Raw genomic sequence first — 12,323 nt, 5'->3', positions numbered from 1 at the left:
GGAACTAAATTCACACAAGTTTGGGACACGGGCATGTCCCCTTATGCTTAGGCCGTATGAACTACACGGGCCTTCAGCATGGCCATGTCAAAATGGCCACATGGGCGTGTCGCCTTTCCACACGGGCGTGTGCCCCTATTTCAAGTGACATATTTCAAAGTCTTTAACAGTGTTCAGATTAATCCCAAATCGTTTCCTAAGTGTGATTTGGACCTTGCAGGCCCATATTAAAAATTTCTAGATTAATAGTGAAAAGTTTTAAATTTGAGCTAGTTTTTATAACTCAGAAATGATTGTATGCATGCGTTTAAGTCAGGTAATGCCTCGTGCTCAGTCCTGGCCTCGGACTTAGGTAAGGGGTGTTACATATTCCCATCGGTCCCAGTTGAACGTAAGTGGTCGTCTGTATCGCTTGCTCCATTTAAGCTATTACCAGGTAGAGAATTACATCGCAAACCAAAAGGTCGACCTTGTTCGAGTAGAATACGTAATAATATGGATATCGGGGAAAGAATGAACCAACAAAATTTGTGTGGATGGTGTAGGAACCCAGGTCATACAATTCGATCATGTCCAAACCGAAATAGTTGATAATTACTGTAATGAAATGATGTTGCATTATTTTTATTCCGCCTTATTCAAAAGAATTTATATTTTATTAAAAATATAAAAAATTAATTTACAATTAAAATATTAAAAAATTCTTTTTTATTAAATGAAACAATATAAAAACAGCGTCTACAAATATATTAAAAAATCAATGTATATGTCGGTCGGAATCAGTGCTACATGGGGGTGGACAATGGTTACGTGCTAGATTCCTCCTTGGTTGCTCCGGCGAGGGTTGTGGTTGCTCAGGTTGTGGGTGTTAAGAGGATGACCCACTTTGGTAGAATAAAGAACATGGAGTTGTTTGCATCACCCACGGCAGAAGTGTTTTAACCCCATAAGGTGATAGGGAATGGTAATGAGATGAGTTCGTCGACCGTGCCTCGTGCGATCTCTCAGGCGACGATGGCCTATATATCATCGGTTGAGTCGTTAGAATAGTCGGGAAAGGAGATGCACTGGGCCATGCATTCCAACCTACCATAGGACTGGGAAAAGGAAACATATAAGAGTTAGGATACATATAAGGACTAGAATATGCACCTGGCATAATCTAAAGGGGCTGTGATGTGGGTGTCGTTGATTGAGGCATTGGGCTCGGTGATACTATGGGTACTGTTGATGGGCCCGGTGATTGTGTGGGTGCTGTTGAGGGGCCCGTCTCATCATCCCTACTCCTTGGATTTAAAGGGCCCCGCCATTCACTTTCCACACGGATTTGCCGACACCTCTGCTCTTCTGATAGCAAATATGGCTTGCCATGGATCCTAAATCATGGTATGTAATCCGGGGTGCACGCTAACTCTGGGACAATGATCGGTTTGCGATCAGGTATATGATCGTACCGGTTTTCCCAAATTTCGACCACAATAACGGCCAATTTGTATTCGCTAGCCATAAGTTGATTTTGTACTGCTCATCGAGCACCTCAGGTTCCTCAGGAATCGGTTGTCGGAATCCAAATTGTCGCAACACTCTATCCGTCTGGTGCATCTCGACAATAGAATAGTTTACCAATGAGACCTTAACATGCCAAATGTTAGGATTTTGAAAGAATTTTTTTCGGAATTATTGCCGTATTGCCGAATCCTCGTATGGTGTCCATTGAAACTATATGAATAGGATAAAAATATTAGTTATATACATAATATTAAATACTAAGTACTAAATATGAAACGACTATTTTATGTATATATATATTTTATTTAATACTTACTTGCACTTTCGACTTTTGGTCTAATAAAAGTCGTATATCTTCAAGAGCAGTAAGTATTCCAATATAACTCGCCGGATGGTTCCACCTAATTAAATAAATTTTCAGCATACAATTTTATTTTAAATCTATGAAATAATTGTAACATCAAATGAAAATTTTACCTCATTATGAGTGGGAATGTATATGGGTGGTTCATTCGACATAAAAATGGAAAGCGAAACCGTGCCCATGATTGTAGTAGTGATAGACAACCTCCGATTTTGGCTTTATTTGGTCGCGTCGCCCGCACATCTCCCGATACAATGTTGCCAACATGGTAGACTCCGAACTAAGTTCGCCAACTTCTCTAAAATCAACTAGTTTCAGCAGCCACCTTAAATGTACAAGGTTTCGTGACAAGTTCAGCATCAGATAATCTCCAATCATCTCAAGGATGTGTGCTCGAGCATATCGTATTCTTTCAACTTCAGTCGAACCATTCCTCGGCTCTGGGAATGTATCTCGTAACCAACCTATCTCAATCCGACCTCCGTAAATATTATCTGAAATCGCACCCAAAAGATCGTAACATATGGCTCCCCAATCAGCAGATTGAACGAACCCAGTAAGTGTGGACCCATCCACCGGCAATCCTAATTGTAACTGGACGTCCTCCAAAGTGATAGTACACTCTCCACATGGAAGATGGAATGTGTGTGTCTCGAGTCTCCACCTCTCTATTAACGCGATGATGAATTTCGGGTCCAACTTGCACCCTCGGCCTATAGTGGCCGCGTGCCAAAAACCCGCTTCCCTCAAGTAATTTTCTATCGTTGGTGATGGTGGACTAGACATATTATGAATATAACATTGTAACACCCTATCTACAGATTGTTATAAAAAATTATAAAATACAAATTAATTAAAATTACATAAATGAAAAAAATATTAAATAATATTCAAAAATTAAAATTAATTAAAATTACATAAATGAAAAAAAAAATATTAAATAATATTCAGCATTTAAAATAAATCGTTACCATTTTCATTTGTTCGACGGAGATATGTTTATGATCGAGACGAATTAATTCCCCGGCCATTGCTAACACGATCAAATATTTTTGAAATTATAAAAAAATAATATTAATTTTAAAAAATAAAGTAAATAACTAATTATAAAGAGCTTTGAGAAATTTAATGAGAAATTTGAGAGCTTTAAAGAGAATTTTTAGAGATTTTTGGCTAAATTTTGAAGAAATTAAGTGTGAAATATAAGAAGGGAGGTTTTATAGTTTTTTTTTTACCATTGGAACCCCCCAACAGTAAAAAAAATTCAAAAAGAAACAGTCGTTTCTGCCAGCAAAGCGCTCCCCTAAAGGCGCGCTTTGCTGGATTTTTTCCCCTAAAACACGGCCACGTAAGTGCATTTTGTCAAAACGGGCCTTTTTTCGTAAATAATTGGCCCATTTTCATAATTTTATTTGGAAATGAGGCTTTTTACGTAAATGGGTCAGGAATCACATCACCATATTTATAACTTTTTTGTAATAAGAATCACGCATGACAAAATTATATTCCAAAATCAATTCAAAAGCTACGATAGAAAGTGGAATTTTTTTTTGAAAAATAGAAAAGTGGAATTTGAATGAAAAGTATTTGTTGTTTAAATTTATTTTTGAAGGTCCATATAAATTTCGAAGTTTGTGATTAGAAAAAAAATCAATTTTAAAACTTTGACGAAAAGAAAATTTCGTCTAAATAAAATTTATTTCTATTTTAATTTTAAAGTTCTTATTGTTGAATAGAATCCATGGTCCAAAACTTTCCATGAATTTCTAATTAATTTAATGATAAATTTCTAACATTTGCATATTTTATCAAAATAACTCTAATTTGTTATGAATATTTTATTAAGTGGATGTTCATCATTATCAAGATAAAGTTTTAATTTACTTTAAATTCTAATAATTATTAGAATTAGATCTCTACTTCTTTTATACTTCTTATGTCTATAAATAGAGACTCTGATAAAGTATTGTAAATCACTCTTTTTTATCAATAAAGTATATTATCTATTGCTTTAATATTTTCTTTGTTATTTATTCTCTCCATCTCTATTTATTTTATAATACGTTATCAGCACGATCTTGCTTAAAGTAATAGTTCTTTTTATCGACGATCAAATTTATCCTCTATGATTTTCAATTTCTTTGACAGCAAGATGCAAAGTTTTTACAGAAAGTTTCTTTTATTTAATATTTCATATCTGATTATTATTTTTCATTTTTCTTTCATTATATGTTATCATTATTTTGATTAACTTATTTTACTTTTTGTTTTTAAGGATGGTGAAAGATTTGATACCGTTATCTATATAAAATCAAGAATATTTTCAAACGATCTCATACCATTTAGTGATGACATTGGATGTTAAAAATCTTCAAATTTTGATTTAAAATCCACACATGTTTGCAATGGTGATTGTGAAATAAAGAATCTACTGGGATGTTTATAAGTTTGTCCTAATAAATCTATTGCATTCCCAACGTAAATGTAAACATAAAGAAAATAAAAGAAATACTCATGAACCACTAAAAGTGAGAACATAGTAATAAATTAGAGAATAATGAGAGCTCTTAAGATAACTTTTCAAAGGTTAAATATAACTTTTGTTATCAATGTGATATGAAAAGATTATTAGCCACATATGTGACGTATGCCCAAATATTTTATTTCTGTTAATATTCTTTGAGGAAGATATGAAAATGTAGTAATGAATTCTGTCATTACAAATAGAAAATATTTATCATATTTGGTACTAAAACAAACAAATATTATTACAATATTTGATAGTATAAAATTAGTCGAAAACTCCAGAAGAGCTAATATATCACTATCTAAAAAATACAAAATTTGTGATGGTTAATACATTACTTTTAAAAGTTATTTGTATACATTACTTTTAAAAGTTATTTGTAATGGATCTCATTTTGAAATTGTGAATGAGAAAAATATTATTCATATGAATAAAAAATGGGATTGAGTTATTAATTTATATTTATTTTATAATTTTTGTGATATTCTTTTGTCATCATCCCTATTAAAGGGTTGAAAGTAAAATATTTGACTGTGAAAGATCTACTTATGAGCAATAGAATATGATAATTCTATCTAAAGTTTAAAAAAAAATTGTGAGTATAACTCTACAGTATTTAGAATAAATTCTCAATTAAAATTACATGGTAAAATATTACTGATGAGAACTTATAAGAGAGAAAACTTATGTATGAAAAGTCATTGGTTATGTACCTGTTGTACACCTCGAAAATAAGATCCATTCTCAAAGTTTGCTATATATAGATTTTTCTGCATTTGAAGATTTTATCATATTCCCTAAAGCGAATATTGCATACAATTATTTGAAAATTATATTTATTAACTTGGTGGTATTATAGACTTCACATTGATTTACACATTTCCAGTAGTAAATGTCACAATAGTAATTATATGTCGATACAAATTAAAATGAATGATAATAAAATTATCAATTTGTTGCAATTTAGTACAATTAAAACACATGTTAAAATAAACCAGAAGTTTACTCATACAAATGCGTTTACTACTTAGCGTGACCGGTTAGATCATCCTGGACAGTATATGATGCGAAAATTAATTGAGAATTCATATGGACATCCATTAAAGAACATGAAGATTCTTTAATTTAAAAGAATTCTCGTATGTTGCATGTTCTCAATGAAAATTTATTATTAGAAACTCACTAGCTAAAGTTGAGATTTAATGTCTTGCATTTCTGAAACAAATATGGGTCCATTCATCCACCATGTGGATAATTTTGATATTATATGATTTTGGTATATGCATCTACAAAATAATCACATGTGTTATCAATTTGCAACCTGCCGTTTGCAAGATTGCTTGTTTAAATGATTAATTTTAGATTATGCAATTAAAACAATTTATCTTGCTAATGTTGTTGAGTTTACATCTCAAGTTTTCAATGATTATTGCATGTCAATTGGGATAAAAGTTGAACATCTTATAGCTCATGTTCACACACAAAATGATTTAGCTGAATTGTTTATCAAATGCCTCCAACTAATAGTTAAATTATTAATTGTGAGAACTAAATATTTCTCATCTTTAAGTTTTTGTATGTGTGTATATGTTCAAATTGCTCCACCACAATACATAAAGATGAGTGAATCCTCAAAGAAAGTTAAAAATATATATTAATTACAATTTTTTTTTGCATTGTTAGATGTTTTGAATTCGTTGGAGATTCAATTATGACATTATTTCTTATTACAATTTTGATTCGATAGTTTTCCCGACATTAGGGGAAGAGAAATAATAACTTCTAATGAGTTAAGGGAGAGTAGTTTGAACTAGAAGTTCAATAAGGATAACTCATTACAAGTTAACTATTAAATGTATTTACAACTTTAATAAGAATAATCAAGTGTTATATAGATTGATTGATTTCAAAGATGAAAAATTCTTCTAGATGATCATATAGTGGAGGCGGCTGCTCCAGAAGAGACCCGAGACATAACTAATAAATAAAGTTCCAGAAGAGATTCAGATACCTAAAACTAAATTTTAAAATAATAAAAATAAAATATCTCAATAAATTATGTCAATTTGAGAAAATGTGGAACCGAATAATAAAAGTGGTTGACAATGATTTTGCATGCAATATTATTATTGAAATAATGATACAAAAGGAGGATCCTGAATAAATCTATTGAGAAATATAGATATAGAATACATTGATCAAAATAGAAAGACGCAACTCAAGTACAATTAAATTCGTGGAGTTTTTAGATCAGTAGTCCAAATATCTAAAGGTATAAAGTCAGTAAGGGTGCAATTGAAATAGTTTTGCAAAAGCGGAATAAAAATATGAAGTATTTCACTAAGTATTGCCATTGATTATGAAAAAATATAATATTCTTTTGTAGTGGATGCATAACCTTTAGATATATTATTAAATTGACAATTCATAACATATCTAACTTGCGTCTAATGATTATTATTACAACTTTTTATGAATCACTATATAATATATTAAAATCCTTGAAGGATTTAGGATGCTAGAACCATATTGAAATTCTCAAGGAATTGTTAATTTATATGAATTGAAATAATTTGAATGTATATGGTAAATTTGACTTAGTAAAAAGTAGTTGAAGGAGGATTATAAAATTATCCAAAATACCTATTTGTGTTTTTATAAAAGAACCATTATTAAAGTTTGTTATGATTATTGTTGGATCTCCTGAAGGGATAAAAATATATTTCCCCGAATTTCCCTCATGACTTTTAAAAGAATGGTGATATATATGGTTAGCAATACATTCAAATAGTCATTTGAAAAATTAGTATTCAAGATTGAATACGTAAAATATGAGAAAGTATGTGATGTTTTCATGAGGGGGCGTTAATACGCGTTGTACTCTTTTTCCCTTAACCGAGGTTTTGTCTAATTGGATTTTCTTGGTAAGGTTTTTAATGAGGCAGCAAATTATGCATATTATAGATCGTGTATTCTTTTCTTTATTAAGTTTTTATCCAACAAGGTTTTTCCTAATAAGGTTTTAACGAGGCACGTTATCTACCAATGAACATTTAAAGGAGAGTGTTATGAATATCTTATTAAGTAGATATCCATCATAATCAAGATAAAGTTTTAATGTACTTTAAATTCTAATAGTAATTAAAATTAGATCTCTACTTCTTTTATACTTCTTATGCCTATAAACAAAAACTTTGATGAAGTATTATAAATCACCCTTTCTAACCAATAAAGCACATTCTATATTACTTTCATATTTTTTTTGTTATTTATTCTCCCCATCTCTCCTTATTTTATAACATAAATATATTTTTTAACATTCTTTTACCATCAACCTTTGTTATTTTTTTCAAACTATTTTATAAATTCCATGTTTCAAATTTTCTTTTCTTTAAAAAGATTTCAATCTTTTGTTTACTAATAAATTTTTCTATTGAGTTCATTTTTTATATAATTACGTTTATTTTCTTTAAATTAAGAATTTTTTTAATTTAATGTATTAATTATTTTATTATTTTCCACATGCAATTATTTTATTAAACTATCTAAGTAATAAATTGTATCTCAATAAAAATATTCCACATTATCCCCGTTAACTTTTTTAACCATACTTTCATTAAATTTATTAGAAAAAACAAATTGATAAAGAAAAACACACTTTCATTAAATTTATTAAAAAAAACAAATTGAAAAAGAAAAACAAAGGTTAATGACAACAAAAAAAAAATTAAAAATACAATTAGGGTCATTTTAACAAAATGTAGTGACTAAATTTATCATTAAACAATTCCAGGTTCAGTATTTCAAGTGCGAATGAATCCAATAAAGACGAGCAAAGCAAAAAGCTAAAGCCCCCGTGATACATAAAGCTGAAAACCTGTTTCTTAACATATAGGATGGCGCAACCAAAAATTGAGCCCCTTAATCTTAATCACCTCTACCATTATTATCACACCTATTTATTTTATAGTAATCCCCTTTTGTAAATGTAGACATCATCAATAATTCTATTTATAGTAATCCCCTTTTGTAAATGCGGAACACTAGGGCAGGGCTCTCTCAGGAAATTAATTTTACATGTCTATTTCATCAAAGTTTTTATAATTCATTAAACTCCTACATCATAAGCATCACCCCTAGTACCATTTGCAATGAAACATGCCAGTCATCAGTAAAAAAAACAAAATACACCAACCTCTCCAATCAAATCATGGATTGAAACCAGTATTCATTTCATTTCCCAATCCTTCAACTTCTTGCTTCCTTTAGGTTTCGCTATCGGTACATTCACAGCAGCCATTTTTGCATTGTATTTTGCCCGAAGGGGATCGTTGTATGTCCATCTGCACAGAACCCAAATAACAACAATTCAAGGTCAGGAACTTATTTGTGTTTTATATTTAGTGGTTATACAAAAGAGAAACATTCAGAGATCTTATCTTTAGGGTTCAAATCCCATACATCCAATTAAACTACAATTTAAAAGGCCATTTTAGAGATTATGTTCTTCAAATAAAAGATCTAATCGGAAAAATAAAGCGCATTCATCACCTACCTAGTACCTGCATCTGAAAATTGTTCATTTATATTATTCAACTTAAAGCATGCTCAATTTCAATTCAGATGATCCATTACAGAAACTATGATAATTTACTCCAAGCATGTTCTCACCATCATTAAATGGAATGGTGCAATTTAAGGCAAGTTCCATTAATATGAAGTATGAAAAAATCAAACAATAATATCCTTATACTAATGCAACTGAAAACAAGATATGCCTCAGGATATTCTGTTACACTTCCACTCAATAAATCCCAAAACAACTCCGTATCAGTTATTAATAATTAGAATCGACTACACCAGCAAATGCAAACCAATTCCACATAAAATTTCCCAGCTTTGCCTCATTAGAAACAAGCTCTAGATGATAAAATTTAACACATCACCCTTCAAGTCAAAAGTCATATTTATTGACATTGTTCACGCTAAGTGTTTTCTTAGTTGATATAAAATGCTTATGCAAATCCAATAGATATATAGAAAGAGAGAAGGTAACTAATTCCAAACTTAAAATCTAAGAGCTAAAACATATTTCAGAGAGATGAGCTTATAGAGAACGTACGGATTGTTCCAATCAGTTGTATCCTCGTTGACAAGATGAGTCCATTTGGTTCTGCCACTACGACCAAAATGCTTGACTTGCATGACCTTGGGCAATATTGTCTTGTCCATCTTGTCGTCACCCGTCGGGGCAGAGAAATCGCGGTGATAAATATTTTGGGCTCCAGCAGTTGCAGCAGGATCATCAGCATCTGTCTGGAAGAAAGCACCCTTGTGATAGTATTTCTGCATAAACCTCCATTTCTGTTTAGGCGGTGGAGCAGGTTTCGGATTCTTCCTCTCCCATTCCCGTCTCTCTTCCTCTGTCATATTCCTAACCTTCTCGATCTCCTCCCTCTCCTTAATCATTGCTTCCCTTTCCTCCCTATCTCTCTTAATTCTAGCAATCTCTCTTGCCTTCCAAGCTTCGTATTCCTCAGCCTCATTAAGCTCGTCATCAGTATCCACATCTTCTATGTTTGCCTCCAATTCCATATTTTTCTGAATCTCAGTATCCTCTCTAATCTTCTCGACAACAATTTGCCTTGTCTCAATTTTCCTATGTTCCAACTTCCTCTTCACAGCCTCCTCCATAGCCCGTTCTTCCTCCTCCAATCGCTTACGCTCAGCTATTGTCTCTCTCTCGGATTTCGGCACAAAAACTGCCTTGGCCATTGCAATTCCCATATGTTCCTCTTCCGAATCTGTCTCATACTCCGACTCTTCCTCCTCTTCTTCCTCCACTTCCTCCTCCTCTTCCTCTTCCAAGAGTAGAGTTTCCTCTTGTTTTCTCTGAAGCATCTTCTCCCTAATCCTTCTCCTCCTCTCTTCCAAGGCATCCTCATCTTCTTCCTCGGCATCAGCCCCTTCATTCCTCCGGTTTCCCTCCTCTTCTGTCGACACAATCTCAGCTTGCCTTATACGCCTATGATCAGCCCTAATTTCATCTCTATTGTCAACCCTACTCTCAGCCAAACGACGTAACCTAGGATCATCTTTTATAACAATACCTGAATCTTCGTGAGTAGGAAAAGCTTTTTCTAAAGCAACGGCCCTAGCCATCCTAATATCGCCATCTTCATCGGCATCATCAGCCCACTCAGGAGCTTTCCCAGGCCAATATCTTTTAACTTTAGTTTGCCCAATTTTGCCTCTAAGTTTATCCCGAATTGCTATTACTGTATCACTAACACCTGCCGTGACCGACATTTTTTCCCCTTTCTGGTTTTCCTACGTTTTCTTAGTGAATAAACAACAACTACAGATGAAAATAAGTAATTAAACAAAAGAAATAGAAAAAATAAGAAATTATGACACAAACTAATTATTGAAATTTGAAACCCTAAAACCAAAATACCTGAAGCGAGCTTTTCTGGAGAAGAAATGCAAAAAAATGGTTAAAGAAGGGAAATTTTATTGGCTATAAATAATATGTAAGTTTTACAGAGACGAGAGTCTATAAGGATTGGGAGAACAAAAAAGAGTGAGATTTTAGGCTAAACTACACCAATGGTCCTCTAACTTTTAGAGTATTTCAATTTTGGTTATCCAATTGCAGAAAATTTTAAACTTCAAGCCCTTTTAAAAAATTAAATAATTCTATTTAAGCCTCTAACGTTTAAAGCATTTCAATTTTGGTTATCTAATTACAAAAATTTTAACCCTCGAGCCCTTTAGAAACATTAAATAATCATATTTAAGCCTTTTAGTTCTTAATTAAATATTTTTTTTTCATTTTTGACCATTCCAAAAAAATTAATAATGCAATTTATTTTTATTTAAATTTTGCCCCTCCAAAAATTAATATTTTTTTCTTTTCCTTTCTAAATAAAATTTCGATGAAAGCCCGTCAGAAACTCAAAACTCTTGTCAAAGATCATATGATTACTCTTATGGGCTACTTTGTCGAGACCGTGGATAACGAGACCAATCTGAACTAGAACCTACAAATTGAAATGGTGTGGTGTTCAAAAGCTTGCCCAAAGACTTTGCAAGCTTTAGGGTTGCATATAACCTTAGAAATTAGAAACAAGAAACTGCACTTAAACAACTCATGAAGAAGTTACAATCCTTTGAGTTGATATTAAATGTGTTTGATTTTGTGCCCTAAGTGTAATATATTTGTTCGTATACTTGTATTTTTTCTAACAAATTGGTTTAATAAAATTATCTATGAATCACATTAATACCATTTGTACATTGTCTTTAATGGTTTTTGCATGCAAAGTAAAATGAAAGCAAATATTAGCTCAATGGTTATCTAACGTTTAACTAATACTAAGTCGTATTACGTGGTCAGATCGTAATACGAAAAGATAGCTTGTATTAGTAGATGAACCTAGACATTTCCTTAGTCTAATTGAAAATGAGCAAACTGATTGAAAAACTAATATGTCATCTATCAAGTCCAGTTGGGGAGATACTTTGTCTTAAGCGTCGAATCGGATTACTTCCAGAAGATAGAGACATAGATGTGACTAATTGGACTAACAGTACATCGGATAAGAACCAAGTAAAATAGATCCTGAATTTGTTTATGGATCTATTCACTTATGACTTTCATAGCATGACATACCTTAATCTTGAGTGGATGGTAGACTGTATATGCATACTCGTATACCCACTACAACAAAATAGGTTTTTAGTGACGTTTTCTTGGCCCTATAGCGGCGCTTATAAACACTGCTAAAATAGTTAGCCGCCATAGATAACGTCGTTAAATCTTGCGGTGTTTATGTGGGAAAACGCCGCTATGGAACATGGTATTTAGCGGAATTTCTCATATAAAAAGGGCTAAAAATCATGTTCTATGGCAGCGTTTGT

At 32.1% G+C, this 12,323-nt stretch overlaps 1 protein-coding gene across 1 annotated transcript; it reads right to left on the bottom strand.

Moving 5' to 3' along the window:
- Window positions 1–8,464: 8,464 nt before the first annotated feature.
- Window positions 8,465–10,994, bottom strand: LOC107891216 (microfibrillar-associated protein 1). Its single transcript, XM_016815944.2, has 3 exons — window positions 10,858–10,994; window positions 9,523–10,758; window positions 8,465–8,743 (listed from the first exon to the last, which is right to left on the bottom strand). Exons 2-3 carry the CDS (start codon window positions 10,707–10,709, stop codon window positions 8,629–8,631), a joined length of 1,302 nt encoding a protein of 433 aa, XP_016671433.2. The 5' UTR covers window positions 10,710–10,758; window positions 10,858–10,994; the 3' UTR covers window positions 8,465–8,628.
- Window positions 10,995–12,323: the final 1,329 nt, after the last annotated feature.

Source organism: Gossypium hirsutum, chromosome A11 (genome assembly GCF_007990345.1).
Source record: "Gossypium hirsutum isolate 1008001.06 chromosome A11, Gossypium_hirsutum_v2.1, whole genome shotgun sequence".
Taxonomy (NCBI): domain Eukaryota; kingdom Viridiplantae; phylum Streptophyta; class Magnoliopsida; order Malvales; family Malvaceae; genus Gossypium; species Gossypium hirsutum.
Note: the sequence above shows the minus strand (reverse complement) of the source record. Positions and strands in the feature narration are given on the sequence as shown.

Coding starts and splice junctions, on each gene's coding strand:
- LOC107891216 (XM_016815944.2), bottom strand. CDS start 10,709: ATGTCGGTCACGGCAGGTGTTAGTGATACAGTAATAGCAATTCGGGAT. Junction 8,744..9,522: donor ACAACTGATTGGAACAATCC/GTACGTTCTCTA, acceptor GGTTCTGTGCAG/ATGGACATACAACGATCCCC.